Genomic DNA, 27,711 nt, shown 5'->3' on the forward strand with positions numbered 1-27,711 from the left:
AGCAAATTCTTTTTTTTATCCCTGAAAACTTTCTCTGCGTCTCTGCTGTTGTAGGAAGACAAAACCAGATATGCATTATTATGAGGAGTTTTTTTAAGAGAGACGACTCTGTCAGACCAGCACAACTTTTTTTTTCTTTCTTATGATTTTGTGGATGAATGTTTTTTGTGAGACTGTACCAGTGTTATAAACTTTACTGATGTATAATGATGACATTTCCATCCCATGATGGAAGAGCAGGCTGATCTGATGGTTATATTCTCATCTCACATTCATCACGGAGGCCAACATAACAGCTCAATCTGAACCTGACAAAGAAATGTGTTTAAGATTGGCTCTTACATAAGACTGAGTTCCTTCTAAAAGTTTGAAACACACAAGAAACGCCACTATCATTAGTAACTTGCAATTATTGTTGAAAACTTTCAGTAACATAAAACATTTTCGTCTTGATGACATAAAAAAAAAAAATTAACATTAACATTTTAATGTTAAAGAACGCTTACATCCTACGTCATCAGCCCGGAACAGCTTCTGTTTACGACAGTTGTGATAATTACGTTTTAAATATGAATATTTTTCTTACAAAAACGCATTGATTCACTACAGGAGGCCTTTAATCACCCTCTGGAGCCATGTGAACCACTTGTTATTATTATTATTATAAATGGATGCACTATATTGGACTTGTTTTGGACTGATGAACAGAAACACCCATCCACTGCCATTATAAAGCCTGAAAGAACCAGAACAATTTTTTATATTTTTAAAAGTTGGATTGGATTTGACAGAAAGAAGAAAGTCATATACACCTAGGGTGCCTTCAGGGTGAGTGAATTATAGGAAAAAAATTATTTTAGGGTGAACTAACCCTTTAAAATGGGAAACGTTTTGTCATCAATAGCGTCTATTACCTGAGGGGTTCCGCAAGGTTCTATTTTGAGACCAGTTTTATTCTTATTATATACACTTCCTCTTGGTTCTGATTTTAAGACATATAGTATTTCAAATTACTTTTATCCTGATGACACCTAGATGCATTTGCCTATAAAGCCTGGAGAGGATATCTGTGTTAAATCACTGTTTTAAATGTCTAAAAGACACAATACTAACTTTTTCAGTTAAAGGAGAAGTTCACTTCCAGATTGAAAATTTCCTGATAATTTACTGACTCGTGTCATTCAAGATGTTCATTTCTTTCTTTCTTCAGTCGAAAAGAAATTAAGGTTTTGGAGGAAAACATTCCAGGATTTTTCTCCATAGAGTAGACTTCTATTGGGGTCAGTGGGTTGAAGGTCCAAATGGCAGTTTCATTGCGGCTTCAGCCAAGGAATAAGGGTCTTATCTAGTGAAACGATTGGTCATTTTATTAAAAAATAATTTATTTATTTTTAACCACAAATGCTAGTCTTGCACTAGCTCTGCGATGCGCGTCTTCACGCATTATGTTATCTTGTTGGAAAGGTCATGTGTTTACTTCTTCACCTGTGTACTTAGGGTCAATAAGGTAGCATAGGGTAAAAAACTCCATCTCATTTTCTCTTCCAACTTCAATAATAACGTAATGCATTTCAAAAGTGCATAAATTTGTATTTTTTTTAAGAAAATGGCCGATTGTTTTACTAGATAAGACCCTTATTCCTCGGCTAGGATTGTGTAGAGCCATTTGAAGCTGCATTGAAATTGAAATTTGAGCCTTCAACCTACTGATCCCCATTAAAGTTCACTACAGTGCCTTGTAAAATTATTCAAAACCCTTCCTTTTTTCATGTTTTGTCATGTTGCTGCCTTAAGGTAAACTATTTTAAATTACTTTTTTCCCTACATCAATCTACACTCTATACACTGTAATGACAAAGCATAAACAGAATTCTCACAACTTCACAAATTTATTACAAATAAAAAAACATGAAATAAGTACATTGCATAAGTATTCATACCCTTAACTCAGTACTTAGCTGAAGCACCTGCAAGTCTTTTTGGGTATGATGCAACAAGTTTTGCACATCAGCATTTGGCAAATATCTGCCATTCTTCTCCTCACCTATTCACCTCTTAAGCTCCATCAACTTGGATGGGGACAGGCAGACATTTTCAGGTTTCCATTTCCAAAATATTTTGGTTGGGTTCAAGCCTAGGCTCTGGCTGGGCCACTCAAGGACATTCACAGAGTTGTCTATAAGCCACTCTTGCTGTGTGCTTAGGTTCATTACCCAGTTGGAAGGTGAACCTTCTGCCCAGTCTGAGGTTCTGAATGCTCTGGACTTGGTTCAATATTTTGGTACACTGAGCATTTCTTCTTCTCTGATGAGTCCCTCAGTCCTTGTCGATAAAGAGCAGCCCCACAGCATGAGGCTGCTACAAGCACGCTTTAGTTTTGGGATGAGCAGTCCCTGGTTTCCTCAAAACATGATGCTTGGAATTGAAGTTCATCAGACCAGAGAATCTTGTTTCTCACAGTCTGAGGGTCCTTTAGATGTTTCTTTGCAAATTCCAACTGTGTTTTCATGTGTCTTCACTGAGGAAAAAAGGATTGAGTCTTGCCACAGCAGCATAAAGCCCAGATCAAATGAGTGTTGCAGTGATGTTTGTCCTTCTGTAAGTTTCTTGCATCTACATATATGATCATGGAGCTCAACTAGAGTGACCATCAGGTCTTGGTCATCACTTTAACCAAAACTCTTCTCCAAAGCTCTTCTCCATCAATTGCTCAGTTTGGCCAGGAGGCCAGTTCTAGGAAGAGTCCTGGTTGTTTCATCCTTCTTCCATTAAGGGTAACCGAGACTACATGCTTCTGTGAACCTTCAATGCAGCAGAACTTTTCCTGAACACTTCCTCAGATGTGTGGCTTGGTGCAATCCTGTCTCTGAGCTCTACAGGCTCTGATATGCATTTTCAGGTGTTAGACATTTTATTTAGAGTGTGCCTATCCAAATAATACCCATTTGATTGAATTTGCCACAGGTTAATAACTTAGTGTAGTAACATCTACAACTGATATGAATGTTCCTGAGCTAAATTTCAACTGTCCCAAATACAGGTACAATGCAATGGATTCATTTTAGCTTTTTTTTTTTTTTAAATACATTTTCAAAGATGTTAAAAAAAAAAAAAACAGTTTTTTTTTTTCTCCATTATGGTGTATGGACTGTAGATTGATGTGGGGGGAAAAAAGTAGTTTAACTTTTGGCAGCAACATAATAAAATGTGAAAAAAATGAAGGGGTATGAACATCTTTGATGACATGGGGGTGAGTAAATTATCAGGATTTTTTATTTTTATTTTGAAAGTGTACAAATATTTTAAATGAGAAAAGACAGAAATTATTATATTTAGCCATAGTAACTATGCAAAAAATATAGCAACAAGTCTAGGTCCTTTGCATACTTGTTTGACACAGAGTTTGACAGACAATAAGTGATCTGGAGAAAGTAATGCATGCCTTTATTTCTGCATGTCTTGTAATGCTTTGTACCTGGGTGCAAGTCAGTCTTTTCTTTCACGTCTTTAGCGGGTCCTGCAGCAAGGTTGCTGACCAACACAAGAAAGAGGGATCATTTATCCCCTATTCTGGCCTCTTTATACTGGCTACCTGCTCATTTTAGAATAAATATAAGATGTTTTTGTATACTTTTAAAGCCCTACACGGTCTGGCACCAAAATATATTTCTGAGCTCGAAAATTTTCATTCTTTACAAAGATCTCTGAGATTCCAAGACCAGCCTCTCCTTGAAATTCCTTGGTCACATATAATATCAAAGAATACTGTGCTTTTTTAGTTGCTGCCCCAGAGTTGTGGAATGGTTGCCAATATCTCAGATCGTCTACCTCTATAAACATATTTAAAACTCGTCTTAAGACATATTTGTTTGATGAGATTGCTTTGCTGCTTTGTGAGGACTATTGGTTTGGTTTGGTTTGGTTTGATTTGATTTGATTTGATTTGATTTATCAGTGAAAGTGCAAAAAAAATGCTTTATGAATAGCTCTACTGCTATTGTATTTGAATCCATTAATGTTAATACTTTTTCATAATCACAAAAAGATGCTGATTTGTGACCCTGGAACACAAAACCTTAAGTCTTAAGTAGCATGGGTATATTTGTAGCAATAGCCAAAAATACATTGTATGGGCAAAAATGTTCGGTTTTTTTTTTTTTTTTTTTTGCTTTTATGCTAAAAGTCATTAGGATAATAAGTAAAGATCATGTTCCATGAAGATACTTTGTAAAGTTCCTACTGTAAGTATATCAAAACTTAATTTTTGATTAGTAATAACAACTTAAACAACTTTACAGGCGATTTTCTCAATATTTAGATTTTTTTTGCTTATTTTTATTGGTCCTATGTCAATTATTTTTGTGGTGCTGGGTCACATATTGTTGAAGTCTCCTACCGGGGACATTAACTTTAAACTATTTAAAATAAGACAAAATGTTTTAAAATGAGCTAAGTTAATTAAAAATCAAGCAGCTGTCATCATATTTCTTATTTTCATTCACGCATTTGTCACAAACTTCTTGTATTTGCTTTGCTGCATTGTGTTGCTCTGTCTCTCTCCCTCTTTTTTCCTTATCGTCTGTCTTTTGATAGATTCTGGATTCTCCTCTGGCTGACAATCAAACTTGTCAAACAAGATGATCAAACGAGTTTTGGTGGTGTCCTGACTTTTTATTTTGTGAATGTGTTTGGGCTTTGTTTTTTTTGTTAAGGTATTAGGTAAGTGTACTGTATTTTATTTTATTGTCCTATTAGGTCATTTTATTTCTTTATTTTTTGTTTGTAGTTTATCTGTTGTTTGTTATTTTGGCCTGTGGCCATCCCTAAAACATGCTCTTCATCTTACCCCACTAACTCTAATAAATCTAACAGTTTCCCTTATGTAATCTGTGTGTATTCAACCACAACCTTACCTTTATTATGCCCCTTATCATACAACTATTTCCTAAGAACGGGGTGTAATACCTTCAACAACTATCATTTTTATTGTAAATCTAAACCTGGATTTAAGAGGGAATTTAAGTGTAATTTCTATATCTAGAAAAATCATTGATTTTTCTGATTTTTCAATCAGAAATGTTTCTTTTTTTCTTTTAGCATTAAATCAGCATATTAAAATGATTTCTGAAGGATCACGTAACACTGAAGATGGAATTAATGATGCTGAAAAATCTGCTTTGCATCAAATAAGTCAATTACATTTTAAAATATATTCAAATAGAAAACAGTTGTTTTAAATTGTAAAAAATAATTACTGTTTTTACAGTATTTTTTATCAAATAACTCTAGTGAGCATAAAAGACTTCTTTCAAAAACATCAAATTTTACAAACCCCAAACTTCTGGTAGCATTTAGGTAGCATACTGATTTTATTGTATTTATTTATTTATTTATTTTTACTTCTTAAGCAGGCTTATTGTCAAAGCCGTCTTTCAACAACAGCTCCTGTTCACACTTGACCTTTAAACAAGTGAAGAGACACTGCCTTTACAGCAAAGCCTGTGTCTAAAGAAACCAAAGAGCTTCTCTACTCGTCCTTAAATAAACTGTCAAGGATAAAACTTCAATCAGGGTTTGTTTTTGGTGTTTAGAGCAAAATGAAAAATCTGAAGCTTTGCTCGGCCCTCCAGAGACATAAAGCTGCTGTGTGTGATGCTTCTGATGTTCAAAAACTTTCTCCCATCACAGCCTATAATGTGCAGAGACGACTACAAGACACTTTCACAGGTTGACTTCCCTGAAAAGTGTAAACACTGTAAACACGATGCCAAAACATTGCTTTGTTTGTTTGAGCTGCCTGCCATGTCAAATTCTGTCTGTCCCACCAATTTTTGTGAATTAATGATTCTTTTTTAAACAGAAAAACAGGCCTTCTTTATTCTCTTTATCTGGAACATGGTGTCTTTACCAGACTCTGGTGATTTCAACAGTGACATGAATCCATCACTAAAAGATTTTTAACTTCTAACCATTGCTTTAGGCTAAAATACAAGCCCATAATGCATAATATTGCTTCCTCCAGCAAAAAGATGTTTAATCTGTATCAGGAGAGAAATATCCACAGATCAAGCACTATTTACAGTGAAAACTGTCCAAAACAGTTCCAAACAAAGATGTGGGTGAGTTTTGATGTTAGAGAACAACAGTGGATAGACTTTTTCAATGGAGAAAGCGGTATTATGGATTACAGACTCATATTTTAGCTGAAATGATGGTTTGAAGTTTAAATGTCTCAATGATGGATTTGTTTCTCGAAAGCACAAATCGTTTTGCTTTATTTAGAATGGACGGAGCTCTTTTGGCGCTGCAGATGTTTGATTGGTTGAATTTCTGTACAGCATTATGGGTAATGTAGTTTTTCACCACAAATTCTGCAATTAAACATTATTTGACATATTTTGCTTCAACAAATATACTATCAATTAACAACCTCAGGGCTCACAACAGGTCTGTCTTTGAAGATTTCATAGTTATCGTCAAAAATCAATTTTCCCACAGAGAAAACAAATGCCGTTTTTACTTCCAGAACCCAACTAGTGTTTTATTTCAGATTAATGTTTGGTTATTTTAACAGGAAACATTTGGTGATGCTCATATAACAGAAACCTTTAACTCACCTTTGTAGGGGTCTTGTTGCCGGTCGACATCCTCCTCGCCGCCATGCTGACTAGAGCGCACATGAAGGCGGACGACAAGAGTATGACAGTGAACACTAGAACCCAAGGAAGAGAGCAGAGGTAGCAGGGGCCCCCAGCGGAGGTGCAGATCAGCACGTGAAGGGCCGAGCCGAACAGACACAGCAGGTAAAAGGGCAGAGAGAGCAGAGATGATGCCAGTGGGACGTCCACAACCGCCTCCCTACTCAACGCCTCCGGCATGGCCAACAAGAGCAAAAACAACACCTGGAGAAAGAGAGAGAGAGAGCGTTTCAATTACACACACGTGCACACAAGGGCTCTGTTTACCACTTGTATTAACATCTGTCTCGGGTGATGCCGATAGTGGTTTACGCCTGGTATTAAAGCTGCTGTAAGTGATTTTCTGGGAATATCGCTCATAAAAATGTCTCTGGCAGATATCACAGAAATAGGTGTCCTGAGAAATCACACATGCCTCTGTGACAACACTAGGCACAAAAAAGAATCTAAAACGTTTAAGCAGAAAAAAAAGCGGGTTTGCAGAAATTGGATTGGCTGATGTGTTTAGAGGGTGGAGTTTTGAGAAATTGGGTTTATTGGCTAAGTCAGCAAAATTGCAGAAATCACTTACAGCACTTTAAAAACTCCTCCAGTGATCACTTCTGATTGGATGCCAGTGGAAAGTGTTTTTTATTTTATTTTAATTAATTGTATTCTGAAGCACAGTATAAGAACTTAAAAGCGATATTTTAAAAAAGAACTCTGATCAGTAAAGTATTTTGTGTATCGACAAACGAAATCCCAGACGACATCAACATTTGATGTGTTACATTGCATGTGCCCCAGTTATCAATATTTGGTCTGTAAAGGTGTGAGCCAAATGGCCATACAATGAAATTATCCATACCCAGGATGGATTGTCCTTCCTGCCTATTGTAAGGTCTCCAATGGAAGGTCCTAAGAGCATATGTCTTGTTTGAGGGCCATTTGTTGCCAGGTATAAGGTCTGGTCACATAGACTGTACCTTGGGTTAAGATCTAGAAGACGGCTATGCTACACAACTTTCTTTAATAAACTCTTTTTTCCCTGAGCTTTGTTTAAGCATACTTATTTTATGTATTAGAGAAATCGATTACATTGTCGAGCTACCCAAACCACTGCTCAGCCAAAAAAAAGCAAAATCTAACAATTTTGGCGAGCCAGCCAGGAGAAGCTGGGAGAAGCTATGACTCTTACAAGGGTTACGATATTTTGAAGTCCTTCAGTAAATTATTCTCCTACGTTAACTCTGTTCCACCTTACTTATTTTATGTATTAAAGTAATTTAATACATTAGCGAGCCACCCAAACCACCGCTAAGTCAAATACAGTGAAATCTAACAATTTTGGCGAACCAGCCAGAAGAAACTATGACCCACAAGCTAACATCATTGTTGAAGACCTGCTACACTGCTACCTTCAGTAAATTCTTCTTCCCACATTAATTCTGGTCAACCTTACTTATTTTATGTATTAGATGAATCTAATACATTAGCAAGCCACCCAGCTTGCTCAGTCAGCCAAATTCAGCAAAATCTAACATCAGAATCAGAGAACACTTACAGATACTAAGTTAGATAGAAAGTTATTGGTGTTAATCTGCCACCTGGAGCTAATTTTCTTAATTATATGACAAATCCTATTTAACTGGCAGCATTTCTCCAATTTTCAATTAGATTGAATGCCAGGCTGTTCTAAGGTGACAAAAACCCTGTGAAAGGAGGTTGTCCAGATGAAGACCAAAGGGTTGACCATTTCAGCTGTTGCAAGAAAAATTGGTTGTTCCAAATCTGTGATTTCTTGAATATTGCAGGTTTACAATGCCACTAGTTCATTAAAGTCCCTCAGAGGGCTGGTCGCCCACGTACGACAAATGCACAAGAGGACAGGATAAAGCAGAGCCTCTCAATGGGAAATTGGTTCAGCACTGCAGCTGGAATTGCTTGCCTATATAGGATGCAAGCACCTAAATGAATAAATTAGTAACCTATACAAGTTTTTGAGTGGGCGATTTTCAAATGATTACTTACAACATTTGTTCCAACCCAATCCTGAATATGTGACTACTGTACATCCCACAATGTATGTTAAAGGTGCCATAGAATGGAAAACTGAATTTACCTTGGCATAGTTAAATAATAACAGTTCAGTACATGGACATGATATACCACTGTTACGCAACATCCCCGAGATCGTTAATAGTTATGCCTCCAACATTTGCATCGCCCAATCATCACTAACGTCAGCACATCAGTTAAACAAGGCAAGCCACTGAAGGGACATGGTTAGCTTAATGCTAGCGCTAGCCTGTTACATTGCAAAACATAGGATTTCACTTACCACATAAACAGAGAGATGACTGCGCTGATGATGGTGAATGATAGAGAAATAACTGCGTTGATGATGGCGAATGATCTACAGATCTTGAGAATCACTGAGGAGCAGCTCAACTAGTGTGCTTGGAAGCACTCCCTCTGCATTGTAACTTTACACAGAGCACATGCGATCACAGTAATCACACTAAAATATCTGCGATTCAAAACGGCAGATTCAACAAACCGCATATTAAAAGCGGCTAGAGCTCCTAATTAACCTTTTCACACGTGAGTTTAAAATATTCTATCTAACCCCAAAGAGTGAGTTTTTTTTAGGCGACCGTTATTTTAGAATGTTTCGCATTACTGTTTCCATGGCGACGCGTCATGTGACACACCGCAGCCAGAATAGCTCTGTAAAGCACATGGATCACTTTTATTTTGTTTTTCCTTTTTTATTGTTAATATTCACAAGCATGCTCACTATATTATGAAATATCTGATATTCGGATTTTGAAATATGTGCAAGTAAATGTATTTAAAAGTTCAAAAACTTTATAATGACAGCGTTAGTTGATCTATACCAGGTGATGGGCGTTGCCATGTTTGTTCGCGCTGAATACGAGCTGCGGGATTTACATTTACATTTACATTTATTCATTTAGCAGACGCTTTTATCCAAAGCGACTTACAATTGGGAATACAACAAATGATTCATCCTAAGGAGGCAGATCGACATAGGAAGTGCTCAAAAATACCATATGTCAGGCGGATTTACAACACGCAAATTCATCCTCTCCTCCCGAAAGACATTAAAGTCTCTGGTGAGCTGGGAGAAGAGGAGAGTGAACTTTGTAGTTACCTACATAATCTGTATATGATATCAATAAAATATGTTGTCACAATATATTTGTAGGATCATTATTGCCGCTTCCATAGACATCAGTGTGTATTTTACAAACTATAAATGTATGGTTATATATATATATATAGTACGTATGTGTATTTAAATGTCTGAAACCTAAAATAAGCATTATATGGTTGAAAACACTGAATAGTTGTGATAATATGACAAGCACTCAGCGCGTCCGATCTGGCTCAGCGCCAAAACCGATTTGAATTCAGCAGCTGATGACGTGATGCGGGCGAACGTTCGAATCACACTGGTGTGATCGTACGCTTCAGGGACCAGCCAAGACAAATCACACGGGTGTGATCGTACGTGCTAAAGGGTTAAAATATATTTTTATCCATGTGCGAGCTATTGAGCTCTGTGAAACAGCCAATCAGAGCGGAGCTCATTAATATTCATGAAGTTTCCAAATAACAGAGCATTTCATTCTAGGGGCAAATCCTAGGTTGTAAATGGACCTGTAAAACCATTTCTGGAGATTCTTTTGCCCTATCCTATGCCATATACCTTCTACGTAGATATCAGAGAACAATTTAAAATATTCTCTAAATGCATTCAATGGCACCTTTAAAGGAAACCCCGAGTATTAAGACTTGTATGGCTTAATATAATGTAAATGATGTCTCTTACTAAAACACGTAGTAGAAAACCCATGAAAGATTTACGCTATTCAAAATATCCACATTGTTTTATAATTATTTTGTATTATGGGGGGCACCATTATTTCAAGGACGTGAAATGGCTGTACTCGGTGAGCTACTGGCACTACCTGTAGCTATTTTTACCACAACACAACAAATACACAGCTCAGAAAATAAAATATTAATACGATGACCACAGCTACTAAAAGAGCTTACAGTTGGCAGTGAATATAAAGATAGACTATAGACTATATAGAACCAAATGTCGTAGCACCAATTTTTTCCCACAAGGAGTCTAAACGCCCACGGATATCAAGTGAAATCCATGCTGAAACACTTCAGTGGCTGCGGCATCAAGCGTCAGCATGTTTATATCCTGCCAGAATGTCATGTAGCATTTCTTGTCTCTGCCGTTTGTTAACTCTTTCAGTAGCTGTGGTCGACTAAAAACCTCAAAGGCATCCGGGCTGAAGTGGAGGAAGTTTTATTTGTCCACAGGTATCTTCCCATTCTTTTCTTCTCTACTTATCGCTAGGAAAGCAGTGAAGACTTAGATTGCAACCAAAAGCCGCACAATGTGGTATCGTATCAGTATTTTATTTCCTGAGTTGTGTTATGGTAAAAATTTCACATCATCGAAATAACGGCGCCCCTCATAGTCCAAAATATGTATAAAATGATGTGGATTTTTTACAAAACAAATTTTTCATGGGTTTTGTACTACATATTTCAGTAAGAGACATTATTTATGTTATATTAAGCCATACAATTCTTAATACAATACACAACTCATCCTTCTCGAAAGCAACTGTACTGGACTAATGCAGATACATAAACAACTGTAATCTCACTTAAACACACTCTTCATCAAAAGGGCAGTCGCCATGGGTTGCACATCAACGAGGCTTATGGAAAATTAATGATGGGTCTGTCTGCAACTCGACATTAGAACATATTCATAAACAACCCTAAAAAAGACTGAAATTTAGAGGTTATTTACTGGAGAAAACCTGTCCACCGCCGAAACACAACTGTCAGGAAGCCTCCTGCTAATGCACGTTCAGCTTTTTTCATTGCAAAAAAACTGTCGATTGCAATGACAGCCAAGAAGTGAATGCAGATATCTTGCACTCTAAGAGATTTTTGATAAAAGCAGGGCTTTAAAAAAGGACACACGCTGACGTGTCCTTGCCTCCGACTCCCAACAATGCACCGACAGTCAAACGCTCGCTTTGAAAGGCACTCACTCTTTTCTTGTCCCCATCCGGTTCACTCGCTCACGGCTGTCTTCGTTGACATCTCTACGGGATTTTACATTTGTGCTGTGAGCAATGTTTGAAAAAGTCACATAAAAAAAAACAAAAAACTTTTCTCTCAGAACTTGAGATCGGAGGGTCAGAAAGCAGCACGTTAATATTTAACAGAGAAAAGACACAGACTGCCGATCATCTGAGATGAAAGCTTTGTGGGAACTCGATTTAGCATTTCTTTTAGGGTCAAAAGAATAAATGAACAACAGGAGGCCAGAATACAAGTTAAAACCAAAAAATCAGCAGCAGATCAAATATTTTGTGGAGACGGATAAAGAAAACCGTAATATGTAATAATGTTTTCTTTAATTATTCATTTATTAATTAATGTTTTTAAAAGAAGTCTCTTCTGCTTACCACGGCTGCATTTATTTGATTAAAAATACTGTAAAAACAGCAATATTGTGAAATATTATTACAATTTAAAATAACTGTTTTCTATTTCAATATATTTAAAATTTTAATTTATTCTTGTGATGCAAAGCTGAATTTTCAACATCAATACTACATCCTTCAGTGTCACATGACCCTGCAGAAATCATTCTAATATGATGATTTACTGCTCAAGAAACATTTTTTATTATCATTATTATCAATGTTGAAAAACTTTCTGCTCTACGTTTTGATCACTTTGAATCAATTTAAATGCATCCTTGCTGAACAAAAGTATTATTTTTTTAACCAAAAATAACCAAGAAGAATAAATGCTGCAGAAGTATTTTTCATTGTTAGAATATGGCAGCTACTGCTGCAAAGAGGTTTGTCTTGATATTTACCAAAGACTTTATTAGCTGACTGTGTTTGTGAAATGACTTGTTTTCAGATGACGACACCACGCTCATTTCCACCTTTCTCTGCTCTATTTGGACAGGACTAGTTCTCCCAGAGGAGGTCAGGTCAATTTGTTTCCCAGCTGCACTTTGTGATTTCAATCCCATCCAAATTGAACACGTCTGTGTATTTCCTCACACAGTCTGTGTATTTCCTCACACAGTCTGTGTAAAAATTACACTGCAAATTACCTACTGTTTTTTGGCAACCCTTTGGAGTCCTCTAATGCTGTTCAGAAAGTAACAGCCATTGTGGTACTTTTTCACAACACTTCTCCTCGTTTATTTTGACCTTTTGTCCAACACCGTGACTAAAGCTAATTGGTGCACTTCATTACAGTGTAGACCTTTTTGCCAGCTTGCTGGGTAAAGTTGGCAAATCGGCTGTTCGATTCATCAAGCATGTAAACTTATATCCTTGCAGTCAGCAACGATATAGCCTTGTTTGCAATAAGCATTTTTGATTGTTAGAATTGGGATATCGAATGGCTATGAGTGTGATATTGCGTTTATACAACAGTTCGAAGGAACAAGTGTGTAAATACAGAAGAAACAACAATGGTATATCTTTAAAAACCCTCTTTTGTGCAGAACTATTTGAATCTGTAATGGCAGGAAGTCTCAGTTTGACAGTTTAAAAGCTAAGCCTGGACCGAGTAAGTGTGATAACTTGCATCTAATACAGCATTCATTCTTCAGATCAATCTTATTTTCACAATAAAACATTTGTTGGAATGTCTGCTGAGGAAAGCGTTATCTTTGTCATGACGTTAAAGAAGTTTACTTCCAGAACAAAAATGTACAGATGTACAAATGTACTCACTCCCTTGTCATCCAAGATGTTCATGTCTTTCTTTCTTCAGTCGTAAAGAAATTATGTTTTTTGAGGAAAACATTTCAGGATTTTTCTCTATATGGTGCACTTCTATGGTGCCCCAAGTTGGAACTTCCAAAATGCAGTTTAAATGCGGCTACAAACAATCCCAAATGCGGTTGTAAATCATCCCAGCCACAGAAGAAGGGTCGTATCTAGCAAAACAATTTTTTTTTTATTAAATTTATATACTTTTTAACCTCAAACACTAGTCTTGCTCTGCCTGAACACTAGGTTGGTACTTCTGCAGCGATGTATGATGATTTTGAAATTATTTTTGAAGCTGAGGGAGAAAATAAGATGGGAATTTTTTTTGACATACCCTAACTGTCTTGAACCAGAAAGAACAGAGTTCAGGAAGAGCAAGACAAGATGAGCGTTTGAGGTTAAAAAGTATATAAATTGTAATTGTAAAATAATAAATAAATAACCGATCGTTTCGCTAAATAAGACCCTTCTTCCTCGGCTGGGATTGTTTACAACCATATTTGGGATCATTTGAAGCCGCATTTAAACTGCTTTTTTTAAACTCGGGGCACCATAGAAGTCCACTATATGGAGAAAAATCCTGAAATGTTTTCCACAAAAAAACACAATTTCTTTATGCCTGAAGAAAGAAAGATGAAAATCTTGGATGACAACGGGGTGACTACATTATTTGTACATTTCTGTTCTGAAAGTGAACTTCTCCTTTAATATCCTTTCATCTGTTAAGGGTGATTTCCGATGACAACGCTGTTGTTGAAAGTAAAAAATAATTTCCATTTACAACAGCCTTTATTTTTCAATATAAAAGTCTTTACTGCTGACCGTAACATCATCTAATGGAGGAATAATGTAACCAATGTTTGTTTATTGAATAATAATATTTAATAACAACAGTCGTCATAAAAGTTGCTAGGCAATTTAGTCAAAGGTACACATGCAGCACTCTCATATACAGCATTGTACTTAGATGAACATGATGATATTTTGCCAAAACTTTTTGCTCCGAAACAAATAACAGATTGATGAGACCAAAGACTGCCTGTTAGATTTACCTAAAACAAATTATATCTTGTGTTTAACCACTATAAAGGTATTAGATCCAGCGGCAACTAGAAGATCTGGCCGAGGTAAGGCTGCTCTCGGTAGGTTCATGAGCACTGAATGGCCACTTACAACCTGGAGCTCACATCTCCGAAAACACTGAAGCAAATTTTCAGAAAGACGTTATCTATATTAACAAACCACATATTTGAAGTCTAATTAAGTACATTCTCACCTAAAAACTCTTACGTTGGACAAAAACAGTATTATTTATACAATTATAGTGGATTTAGGCATCCGTCATGACACTCGCTGTAAAAAAAATACCATAAGCAGAGTGATACAAACATTAAAACGGGTGTAGTTCCGATATCACTACAACATCACACTCTTCTCAGCCAATCAGATTCGAGGACCAGAAAAAAACTGTTGTATATATATCTGACATCAAATACTGTGTACCAATCAAACTCTGTGTTCAAAATGTATCTAGCTTGGTTAGACATACTATATGACATGACCTCATCCATAAAAAAAAAAAAAAAATCTGTATTATTAATAAACCTCAATGTCCGATTTCATGCAATCAAAGCAACATACTGAGAACCAACAAAATTCAGCCCGTTTTATTTTTCTTGTTGAACATCTTGTTCCACTTTGAAATTCTTCACATTACATGCTTTGCAAATGCTGTTTCATGTTGCTTTTAATTGCAGGCCTTCAGCGCTCGACTGAATGAATTTGGTTTTTATCACCCTGAACAACAGCCACTCCATTTACACTGCGAATCTCCAGAAAAGCCATTTGAAAAGTTTCATTTCAGATGTGTATTTGCTGTTGGTTTGACTCTGGGGAGACGCTTTGTTATTAATTTATGTGAAATCGGCCCTCTGGAGACTTGCAGAGTCTTAAAGGCGGCAATGGAATCTAAACGATGTTATTTCATGCGCTTAACCTCGAGAGAAGAAGACTTCACACAAGTAGACTATACAAAGACTCTACTACCTTGAATAACAAAGAAACACAATCTGCTGGGGAAATATAGTGACTTAAGTAAAAAACGCAAACCAAAAAGTGTTCTCGAAGCTTCAATGCATTACGGTTGAACCACTGATGTCACAAGGACTATTTTATCTATTTTCTGGTCCTTGAACGTGTCAGTTACGTTGCCGTCTATGCAGGGTCAGAAAGCTCTTGGATTTCATCAAAAATATAAAAATGTGTTCTGAAGTTGAACGAACATGTTAACATCAGTCAATCTTCATAAAGATTTATTTAAAACTAGCTCTTATTTTTCAAAGCTTCATGGAGGAAACCCATTATAACACATTCATCTGTGGTCGTGATACCTTTTCAGCCCCACAGAATAGATGAAATCGCCACATTTGATGTGTACTATATGTGCGTGTGAGCTAAAGACCTTTTCCTGCCACAGTTCAACAGTTGTATTTGCTAAGTGCAATCCATTATTGAAGTAGTACAGTCTTCAAACAGTCAATACCTTCATCCGTTCAATGAGATCTAAAGGACACAGTGTCCACTGGGATGTTGGACTGAAGAATGTCAGGTTTGAGGGCTACCAGTGGGTCATATGAGATGGAGAAACCTTTATGAGGAAAGGTCTCCTTTCCTCATAAAGGACTGGGAAAGATGTTTGTTTGCTTTCGATCAAGTGATTTGTGTTTTCTATTGAATTCCATTCTAAGGTCTTAAAATAGATGGTAATTAAAAAGGTAATTTTAAATTTTTATCTCTCAAATAAGATAAAAAACCAAGTCTGAGAAATGTCTTGTGCAATATAAACTCTTTAAAAGTCAGAAATGTGAGTTAAAAAGTAAGGGTAAACTTTATTCTGTGGTAGAAACCGGCTTCCATATTTTTGCTCAGCAAAGCTCTATTTCATTAATCTAAAATACAGTAAAAACAGTAATATTGCAAAATATTATTACAATTTAAAATAACTGATATCTGTTGGAATATATTTTAAAATTGTATTTATTCCTGTGATGCAAACCTGATTTTTCTGCAGCCATTACTCCACTCTTGAATATATAATATTAATATTCTTGTGGGAAATGTGTTAATTTTTTTATTTTTTTATTCAAGAAACCTTTGATTCCTGAATGTTTAAAAGAAAAGTATTAAAAAATTATCTGATCCCGAACTTTTCAACAGTAGTGTATGACATCAAATGATCATATGATGCCAAATGCACATTAAATATGGTATCTGACAGATGTTGAACAAATAAGCAGGCTAAATAACTATAACAAATAACTATAATCTAGAGTTCATCAACATATAACTATATTCATATTAACATTAAAGACTTTTCTGCTCACTAAGGCTACATTAATTTGATTAAAAATGTAGAAAAATCAGCAGTATTGAGAAATATGATTATGATTTACAATAACTGTTTTCTATTTGAATATATTTTAAAATGTATTTTATTCCTGTGATGCAAAGCTGAATTTTCAGCATCATTACTCATACTTCAGTGTCACATGGTCCTTCAGAAATCATTCTGATAAATGAATTTTTGTTATTTTAGTTTGATATAAACTCAGAATTGGGATTAAACAAGTCTGAAATGTGAGATAAAAAGTCATAGTAATCTTTTTACATTTTTTATTTTGTGGCAGAAACCGGCTTCCATATTTTTGCTCAGTAAAGCTTCATTTAATTGATCAAAAATACAGTAAAAACAGTAATATTGTGAAATATTATAACAATTTAAAATAACTGTTATCTGTCATGCAAACCTGAATTTTCTGCAGCCATTACTTGAATGTATAATATTAACATTCTTGTGGAAAATGGGTTACATTTTTTCGCAGTATGCTTTGATTCTCAAACGCTCAAAAGAAAAGTATTTACTTTAAAAACAAAGAGAAAAAAAATTAACTGACCTCAAACTTTTGAACAGTAGTGTACACAACATCACTTGCACACTAAACATGGTATCTGAGAGATGCTCAACAAATAAACAGGCTAAATAACTATAACAAATAAACCACTATAATCTTCTATTGCACAAAATCTAAGCTGTAAAAAATGGTTATAATTTTACAACCATGAGTTCATTAACATATGACTGCTCATATTAACATATCAAGTCTTTTATGCTCACTAAGGCTACATTAATTTGATTAAAAATATAGAAAAATCAGCAATATTGTGAAATATTATTACAATTTACAGAAACTGTTTTCTATTAAAAAATAATTCAAAATGTAATATATTCCTGTGATGCAAAGCTGAATTTTTCAATACTTTAAATCATTACTCCAGTCTTCAGTGTCACATGATCCTCCAGAAATCATTCTAATAAATGCATGTGTGTTATTTTTAGTCTGATATAAACTCAGAATTGTAATTAAAAAGTCTGAAATGTGAGATAAACCTTTTTACATCTTTATTCTGTGGCAGAAACCAGCTTTTTGCTTAGCAAAGCTCCATTTGATTGATCCAAAATACAGTAAAAACAGTAATATTGTGAAATATTATTACAATTTAAAATAACAGTTATCTATTTAAATATTTTTAAAAATGTATTTATTCCTGTGATGCAAACCTGAATTTTCCACAGCTATTACTTCTTGACTATACAATAGTCTTGACTATACAATATTAATATTATTGCGGAAAATGTGCTGCACTTTTTTATTTTTTTAGGATCCTTTGATTCTCAGATGTTCAAAAGAAACGTACTTACTTCAAAAAATAACAAACAAAAATCATACTGACCCCAAACTTTTGAACAGTAGTGCATGACGTCAATTGCGCGTTTAATACGGTATCTGACAGATGCTGAACAAATAAACAGGCTAAATAACTATAACAAATAAATCACTATAATCACTATAAGGCGATTTGAAGTCTGACAGTAATTGTGTTTATTCTTGAAGGTGGTGAATTTGTTTCAAAAGCGCTGCATTGATGGCTGTTGCGGCGCAGCTTTAAAGGGATGAATTTAGAGATGCATCTTCTCAGAGAGGTTTTAGCGTGCTGACAGTCTAATACCGCATCTACGCCGCAAAGAGAAGCTGAATTACGTGCTCACGGTGTAGAGTTTGGCACGCAACAGTCCTCTGAATATATACAAACCGAACCTAGCTTTGAAAAGGCAAACGTTGCAAGAAGCAAAACTTTCTCTCAATGCCAGAAAGGCATTTACCAGAATGCAAATACTGGAACCAAGTTTTAAAAAAAAATGGTTAAGATGTTACATCCATGACTTTATTAGCATATTATATATATAGCATATTATATATAATATATATAATACAATATTATATATATTATATTATATATATAATTATGTTTTTTGAGGAAAAAAATTCAGGATTTCTCTCTATATAATGGACTTCTATGGTGCCCCCAAGTTTGAACTTCCAAAATGCAGCTTCAAAGGGCTCTAAACAACCCCAGCCGAGGAAAGAAGGGTCTTATCTAGCAAAACCATCGGTTATTTTAAAAAAAAAGTTTGCTGCTAAACTGCTTTTAGATCTTTGTTTCAGTTGTTTCTGTGATGTACTGAAATATAATTACAAGCACTTCATACGTTTCAAAGGCTTTTATCGACAATTACATGACATTTATGCAAAGAGTCAGGATATGCAGTGTTGGCCCTTCTTTTTCAGGACCTCTGCAATTCGACTGGGCATGCTCTCAATCAACTTCTGGGCCAAATCCTGACTGATAGTAACCCATTCTTTCATAATCACTTCTTGGAGTTTGTCAGAATTAGTGGGTTTTTGTTTGTCCACCCGCCTCTTGAGGATTGACCACAAGTTTTAAGATCTGGGGAGTTTCCAGGCCATGGACCCAAAATTTCAATGTTTTGGTCCCCGAGCCACTTAGTTATCACTTTAGCCTTATGGCACGGTGCTCCATCGTGCTGGAAAACGCATTGTTCTTCACCAAACTGTTGTTGGATTGTTGGAAGAAGTTGCTGTTGGAGGGTGTTTTGGTACCATTCTTTATTCATGGCTGTGTTTTTGGGCAAAATTGTGGATGAGAAGGGATGAGAAGCAACCCCACACATGAATGGTCTCAGGATGCTTTACTGTTGGCATGACACAGGACTGATGGTAGCGCTCACCTTTTCTTCTCCGGACAAGCCTTTTTCCAGATGCCCCAAACAATCGGAAAGAGGCTTCATTGGAGAATATGACTTTGCCCCAGTCCTCAGCAGTCCATTCGCCATACTTTTTGCAGAAGATCAATCTGTCCCTGATGTTTCTTTTTTTGGAGAGAAGTGGCTTCTTTGCTGCCCTTCTTGACACCAGGCCATCTTCCAAAAGTCTTGGCCTCACTGTGCGTGCAGATGCACTCACACCTGCCTGCTGCCATTCCTGAGCAAGCTCTGCACTGGTGGCACTCCGATCCCGCAGCTGAATCCTCTTTAGGAGACGATCCTGGCGCTTGCTGGACTTTCTTGGACGCCCTGAAGCCTTCTTAACAATGCAGTGGAAAGTTTTTTTTTTCGGGATTAAGTTAATTTTCATGGCAAAGAAGGACTATGCAATTCATCTGATCACTCTTCATAACATTCTAGAGTATATGCAAATTGCTATTATAAAAACTTAAGCATCAACTTTTCCAATTTCCAATATTTATGTAATTCTCAAAACTTTTGGCCACGACTGTACTCTGTGTAGAGATTAAACAGTATATAAATTGTAAATGTTTTTAGAAAATAACTGATCATTTCGCTAGATAAGACCCCTCTTTCTCGGCTGGGATCATTTAGAGCCCTTTGAAGCTGCATTTTGGAAGTTCAAACTAGGGGCACCATGAAATGTTTTCCTCAAAAAACATCATTTTTTACGACTGAAGAAAGAAAAACATGAATATCTGGGGGTGAGTACATTATCTGTAATTTTTTGTTCTGAAAGTGAACTACTCCTTTAATGAAGCATGTACAAAAGACCAAGAACTTGTATTAGGAAAGAAAATGGGGTCAGTTTTGATTTCATGTTAACTTGAGGAAATAAGAAACTGTGGAAACCCGAATCCAAAACTGAAAGGCTGAAGGAATGAATCCAGCGTCTCTAACAACCCACGCCAGACTGGATCTAAGAGCTCTTTATTGTTAATTAGAGAGAAAAGAGGGACTAATTAAGCTCATAATGAGTTGGCAGGGTGAGGGGTGTAAATGAGACAAGAGGCCACAGTCCTTCAAACTCAGACATTGATCCTCCTTCACGACACTGTTAAGACCTACGAACTTCCCTCTCAATTCACGTCTCAGCGCCACCACCTTATTACCAGCCGAAGAATGAAATAGAAACATAAAAACTCAGCTGTAATGTATGGTTGTGTACCATGGTGCTGATTGTTCAGCCAGCAAACAACTGAAAAATAAATGTTTTGACAAAGTTTACAGTCAACGGAAAAAACATATGCAGAGTTTGTACAGATACTTTAAAATAAAATTTAAGGTCTTTCAAGGACTTTTCAAATTATTACTTTTTTTGATTTTCAAAGACTTCAATCTAAGATCTCACTCTCATCGAATAATGTGTTCTATTTCAAATTCTAAAAGAAAGAGATATAGAAAAACAAAAATATACTAATAAAAAATGGCAAAAATAAAGTGAAGCACATGCAAAGTATTACTACTAAAGTATTACAAAATATACTACACTTTTACTATAGTGGATTTGTATTTGTATATCCTACTGTCTTTCTTTGTTTTGTTTTTATACCTGTACTGCCTTAATGGGTTTGATGTTTTGTACGGTTTAAGAAATAAAAACTGAAAAAAAAAAAAGATTCACCAAAATAATTTGCAAACCTGCAACCTGCAAGTCCAGATCTAAATCAAATGATCTAAAGCAAAAGATTCACGATAAACACTCTGAAGTCCCAATTGGAATAATAATTCAGATGTTTAAAACTATTTAAGAAAAAAAAAGAAAAAATGAAAAAAAGATTCACACAATCGCTCCGAAATCTTAATCTACACACCAAAGTCCCGATCAGAATAAAATAATTTGTGATACCGGCTTAGTTCGCTATTTTTCTGACATTAACTGAAATAAGCAAAAAAGTATGATGTTTTTTGAATTGCATGAATTTTGCGTGAAAAGATATGTGCTTATTGACAAAATTAAATACTTATTTAATAGATACATTGTCTTTCTATAATTAAAGCACTTTTCAAGTACCTCTTCAGGAATATTGCTATTTTCAAGGGTTTACCAAGCATAAATGAACACTGAATATGTGATATTTCATCAGATGATCAAAGTGCACAACAACAGAATCCCAAAAACCGAAGCCTACATTCAGGATCAGTGCATGATTATAATAAAAATAATAAAAATAATAAAGATAAAAAAAGATTAAAAAAAGAATAGGCTTCACACAACTTCTTATTTATTTCTCTGTAATCTTGAGTGAAATGAGCTCTAGTGTTTTCATGAGAGTCACGCGTCTATTCTTTCAAAGTTTTATAGCTTCTCCTGAATGGAGCGGAATAAAAGAGAATGACAAAGGCAGCTGGTCGCAGACAGCACAGTAAACAACAAACACAAAGCAGTAAACCATTAAACTCTCCACACACGCTTTAAAGCAGTTTAATACTTTTACAACTCGTTTTAGGACTTAAGATCAGCCACTAAATTCCACATTTATCCACAAATCTTCAGCTAATCTAAAACTAGTTGTACTTATAGGCTACATTCACACTGCAGGCAAATGTGGCTCAAATCCGATTTTTATTGTTGCTCACAATGTGAAGATCTGTTTTCGTCATGACAGTGTGAACAGCATAAACCGCATGGAATCTGATCTTTTCAATTCCGATTTGTTCCACTTACAGATGTGGTACTAAATCCGACACAAGATAGTAAAAAAAAAAAAAAAAAAAAAAAGTTTTAAAACTCTGCTGTCTTTTGTCAAATCCTTGTCTTTATTTTTCAGATTGCCTGTGAATAAATTTACGCAAATCACGTACTTTATGTCCTCCGTGTGTACTTCCGTATGACAGTCCCCTGCACAAGTGTTGCCAAGTCACTTAAGCGACTACATATACTGATGAAAAAGAACATTAATCTCATGTTGTGCAAAAAACTGTCCAGAAATGTGGCGAAAAGTCCTACATAACGGGAATAGTGTGTTTAAGGTGTGTACATGCCTATACTAAACTTCGATAATGCGACCGAAATAGGAATAGGAATACTCCACCTGTCTTAATTATATTTGTGTTTACTTCAAGTGTGACTTTAGTCGGATTAAAGTAATCCAAAATGTCAGTTTACATGGTTGATTCTAAATCAGAGTATTGTCTTAATCGTGTTAAAATCAGAATATTGTTGTCCATGTAAACGTACAAACTATGACCTTTAATCAGATTATTGCTGTGATAATATGAATGACTGGGTATTTGAAAAAACTGTTTGTGAAGCTGTTTCTTACCTAAACATGATGACTGCTCTCTCTGTGTCAGCGGCAGTGCAAATACAGATTTGGATGTTCCGTAAGACTTTTTCAAAGGTTGAACAGTCATGAGGAATCGTTGTCATTTAAAAATGAGATTGCGTGGGTTTTTAAATATCAATCTTTTAACGATTAATCTGCTCTAGTATATTGGCTTGATTGCTTGCGTTACATAAAAAAATAAATAATTTTGCCTAAAACTGATGCAGTAGCCTAGATTTAATGCGGGAGCTGTTCAGATCGCAGTCTTTACTTTTCCGTCATGGTATACGCCTTATTCAGCCCGCCGCCATTTTGAATCGAAAACGAGGCTGTGAGGGATAGCAGTCCAGCAGCGCCCACTGTGGCGTATTGTTGCGTACCGGGACGTAGATTGTTTAGTCATAAAAATAAAGAGAAAATATAATTTCACTAATTTCCACAGGACAAAGAACTTCAGAAAATGTGTATTATTAAAGTTCGACAGGACATAGGACCTAACTTTCAGGTAACAACATTGCATTTATTTAAGAAAATGACTGTGGAAACTAGCCGGTTGGCTAATTGCTAATTTATAATGTGAGCATGTTTATCTTCCTTTAAAAGTTTACGCAGAGCTAAAATGTTATGTTTTACTACAACAACTAAACTAAATATCTACATTTTGTATAGATTACAAAGAACACAAGAGTGTGCTCCTAACATTTTACTCAGGATTGTTTTTCAAAAACACTGACTGGAATTAGGAAGCTTAAGGAGGGTTCAGCTCCGTCTGTGTTTACCTGAACTCAAAGACCTCACGAAAAGAAAACCTTGCGATCGTAAATGAAAAAGATATTATTTTTATGATGTTTTAAAAATTAACATGCTTAATAGTTTGTGTTAAGAGCCTGCAGTTAGATCGTAAGCCTCTTTCAGAGAACATGTTAAGTCATACAAAAAACAGTGGGTAGAAAGTTTATTTTTATGCAAAGCGATCAAAAGATAACATTTATTAATTAGTTTGCCGTGTAGAGTTTGGGGTCAACCCCTTTTAAAATCGCAAAATGATATTCAGAACATTATTTTTTGTTTCTGTTTTGCTTTAGACAAGGAAAACATCATGTTTATCGTAATTTCATAATAAAGGTCGGGAAGACGCTTATGACCTAGCTGCAGACTCTTAACACAAACCATTAAGCATTTTAATCTATATAACATCATTTGAAAAACTCTGTATAAGCGTTTAAAGGAAGATAAACATGCTCACATTAGAAATTAGCAGTCTTTCCACAGTCATTTTCTTAAATAAATGCAATATTGTTACCTGAAAGTTAGGTTATATGTCCTGTCGAACAATCCACGTTTTCTGGAGTTCTTTGTCCTGTGGAAAAATGTGAAATGACGTATTATTTTACGGTTATACAATCTACATACCGGTACGCAACAATGCGCCACAGTGGGCGCTGCTGGACTGCTATCCCTCACAGCCTCGTTTTCGATTCAAAATGGCGGCTGGCTGAATAAGGCGTATTTCAGTTAGTTTTTCAATAAAAGTTTTTAGTTTCATTTCGTTTTAGTTTTTCATTTATTTAGACATTTTTATTTTATTTCAGTTTACGAAATGTATTTTTCATTTTCTGATCAGTCGCTTTCGTCTTACTTTTAGTTTGTTTATGAAAATAACCTTGATGCCAAAAATCATTAGGATATTAAGATATTTTGTAAATTTCCTACCGTAAACATATCAAAACTTAATTTTTAATTAATAATATGCATTGCCAAGAACTTCATTTGGACAAGGTGATTTTCTCAATATTTCTAGAATCTGATTTTTCAGATTCTAGATATTCAAATAGTGACCCTTATGACTGGTTTTGTGGTCCAGGGTCACATATGTGTTAATGCACCCAAAAAATGAAAATTCTGTCATTAATTACTCACCCTCATGTCGTTCCAAACCCGTAAGACACTCGTTCATCTTCAGAACACAAATTAAGAAATTTTTGATGAAATCCAAGATCTTTCTGACCCTGCATAGACACCAATGCAACTGACATGTTCAAGGCCCAGAAAGATAGTAAGCACATCAATAAAATAGTCCATATGACATCAGTGGTTCAATCGTAATTTTTTCCGCACTTTTTGTGCGAAAAGAAATAAAAATAACTTTATTTTAATTTTATTCATCAATTTTTTCTCTTTAATGTCACATGGACTATTTTAACAATGTCCTTACTACCTTTATGGGCCTAGAATGTGTCAGTTGCGTTGCTGTCTATGCAGGGTCACAAAGCTCTGGGATTTCATCAAAAATATCTTAATTTGTGTTCTGAAGATGATTCTTGCAAGGGTGAGTAATTATTGACATAATTTTAATTTTGGGTGAACTATCCCTTTAAAGGAACATGCCTCCATTTTTGAAAATTTTCCATTTTCCAACTCCCCCAAGTTAAACAGTTGAGTTTTACCATTTTCAAATCCATTCAGCCAATCTCCGGATCTGGCGGTAGCACTTTTAGCATATCTTAGCATAGATTATAGAATCTGATTAGACTGTTAGCATCCCGCTCAAAAACGACGTTTCAAAAACTAGTTTCGACATTTTTTCTATTTAAATTAGACTCTTCTGTAGTTACATCGTGTACTAAGACCGACGGAAAATGAAAAGGTGTGATTTTCCAGGCCGATATGGCTAGGAACTATACTCTCATTCCAGCGTAATAGTCAAGGAACTTAGTGCCGGTCACTTTCAGGCACTGCGTAATATCATCGCGCCTACTACACCCATAGTACGGCAGCAAAGTTCCTTGATTATTACGCCGGAATGAGAGTATAGTTCCTAGCCATAATGGCTAGGGTTGGGAATCGAAAATCGATTCCGATTCTGGAATCGGATACTTAAGATAAAGAATCGGATACTTGTTATAAAATTTAAATTTCGATTCCTCGTATCGATTCCTGGGTGCATTCTTTTCATCTAGCAATCTGCCAGGACCTTACATGGTAATGTAAACATCAGTCTACTAGATGGTTCGCGGGAAGCACTCGTAAGTGTGGCTACACTTTGTAAAAACCGAAGACAAAGCTACCGCTGCACACAAACTTTATCTTAGAGATCTGCAAGGGACGGATTTTTTTATTCCCGCGCCCGCCCGCTCCAGCAGAAATGTATGTTATTTTGTCCCACTCTCGCCCGCAAAAGCCCACATAAAGTAACTTATACCCCCGCGGGAAGACGTATCTACTTCATTTCTTGGCTGCATGAAACAAACCCTCCCGTTAATTTAAAGGCAAAGATGATCAGAGTAATGGTAACGTACATAAGGCACGCATAAGTCCGCTGTTGATTCACAAACTATTCATGATTTCGGGAATCTGATGCATAGTATTTTTGCGTGAAATTCCAAAATATTTGCATAGTTGTCAAAATGAATGTCCTGTAACTTAAGTGTTTTATAATGAATGCTTACCCATAGAGGTGGATCTTGTAAGGGTCAGTGGTGTTTATGCACATATGAGCACCAGCATCAACAGATTTAGAATGTATTTACTGTATTTTTCATTTATATGTTTATTTTATAATAAATACAAACAGTAGATATTCAGTCAGTCCAGCTCAAAAGGACAGGTTTAGTGAGTGGTATTTTGGCATCTCCCTGTTGTTTGGCAGATTCACTTACTTAAGAAAGAGTACTCTGACGTTGTGAAGAATATCTGCATTAAATAATTCAGGAGCTTTAAATCTGTATATGTATACACATGTTAAAATGTTAGAACTTTTTAAATTCAAAAGTATAGCTTTATTTTAAGGTTTGTTTGAATTTTTTTATAACATGAAGTAGAAAAACAAAAAGGCAAAACAAATGTTTTGGTTAATAAAAAAGGTAAAAATAAAAAATAAACACCTTGTCAGGCATAGGGGGGCCTTGCAAAATTAACCCGAGAAGGAGGGGGGCCCCGGTATAAAAAAAGGTTGAGAACCCCTGTAATAAAATAATATGTTGCAAACAAGCACTGAAAATAAACATGTTTGATATATTAATGTTTGACTTTTGTTGTTGTTGTTGTTTTTTTTTTACTAAATTGGAATCGAAACTGGGAATCGAAAAGAATCGGAATCAGAATCGGAATCGATAAAATTCAAACGATACCCAACCCTAATATCGGCCTAGAAAATCACAACTTTTTTTTTTTCCGTTGGAAAATAAAGTAGTACACAATGTAACTACAGAAGAGTCAAGGTTTAAATACGAAAACAATCAAGACTCTTTGGTCATTTTTGAGCAAGATGCTAACGGTCTAATCAGATTCAATGATCTATGCTAAGCTATGCTAAAAGCACTACCGCCAGACCCGGAGATCGGCTGAATGGATTCGAAAACGGTAAAACTCAACGGTTTAACTCCAGGGAAGTTGGAAAATGAGCCTATTTTCAAAAATAGTGGCGTGTTCCTTTAAATGTGTTTTTTTCCTCGCTAATTTATTATAATCAAAATTCCCTGGAAAATACTGGAAAAAAGAGACTATGCATTCTCTCTCAAAATGGCTGCCAGTAGATTCTGAAAGCGATTTAACTTGCTAAATAATTAATTTTCTTATCACTAGTTAAAACTGCTTTCACATGTAATTTAGTGACGCATAACATACACCTTTCAAATTCATTTTGCACCAGAAAATTTGTTTTATAAAGTGTTAAATGCTTTAGTTTC

At 35.6% G+C, this 27,711-nt stretch overlaps 1 protein-coding gene across 1 annotated transcript in view; it reads right to left on the reverse strand.

Moving 5' to 3' along the window:
* The window catches only part of LOC141288079 (GPI ethanolamine phosphate transferase 2-like), a 222,035-nt gene that overhangs the window by 104,651 nt on the left and 89,673 nt on the right, over positions 1 to 27,711 (reverse strand). Inside the window, exon 8 of the mRNA XM_073820194.1 lies at positions 6,618 to 6,902. Coding sequence (XP_073676295.1) covers positions 6,618 to 6,902 — 285 coding nt within the window. The remainder of the gene's footprint in view (positions 1 to 6,617; positions 6,903 to 27,711) is intronic.

This window comes from Garra rufa, chromosome 16 (assembly GCF_049309525.1).
Source record: "Garra rufa chromosome 16, GarRuf1.0, whole genome shotgun sequence".
Classification (NCBI taxonomy): Eukaryota; Metazoa; Chordata; class Actinopteri; order Cypriniformes; family Cyprinidae; genus Garra; species Garra rufa.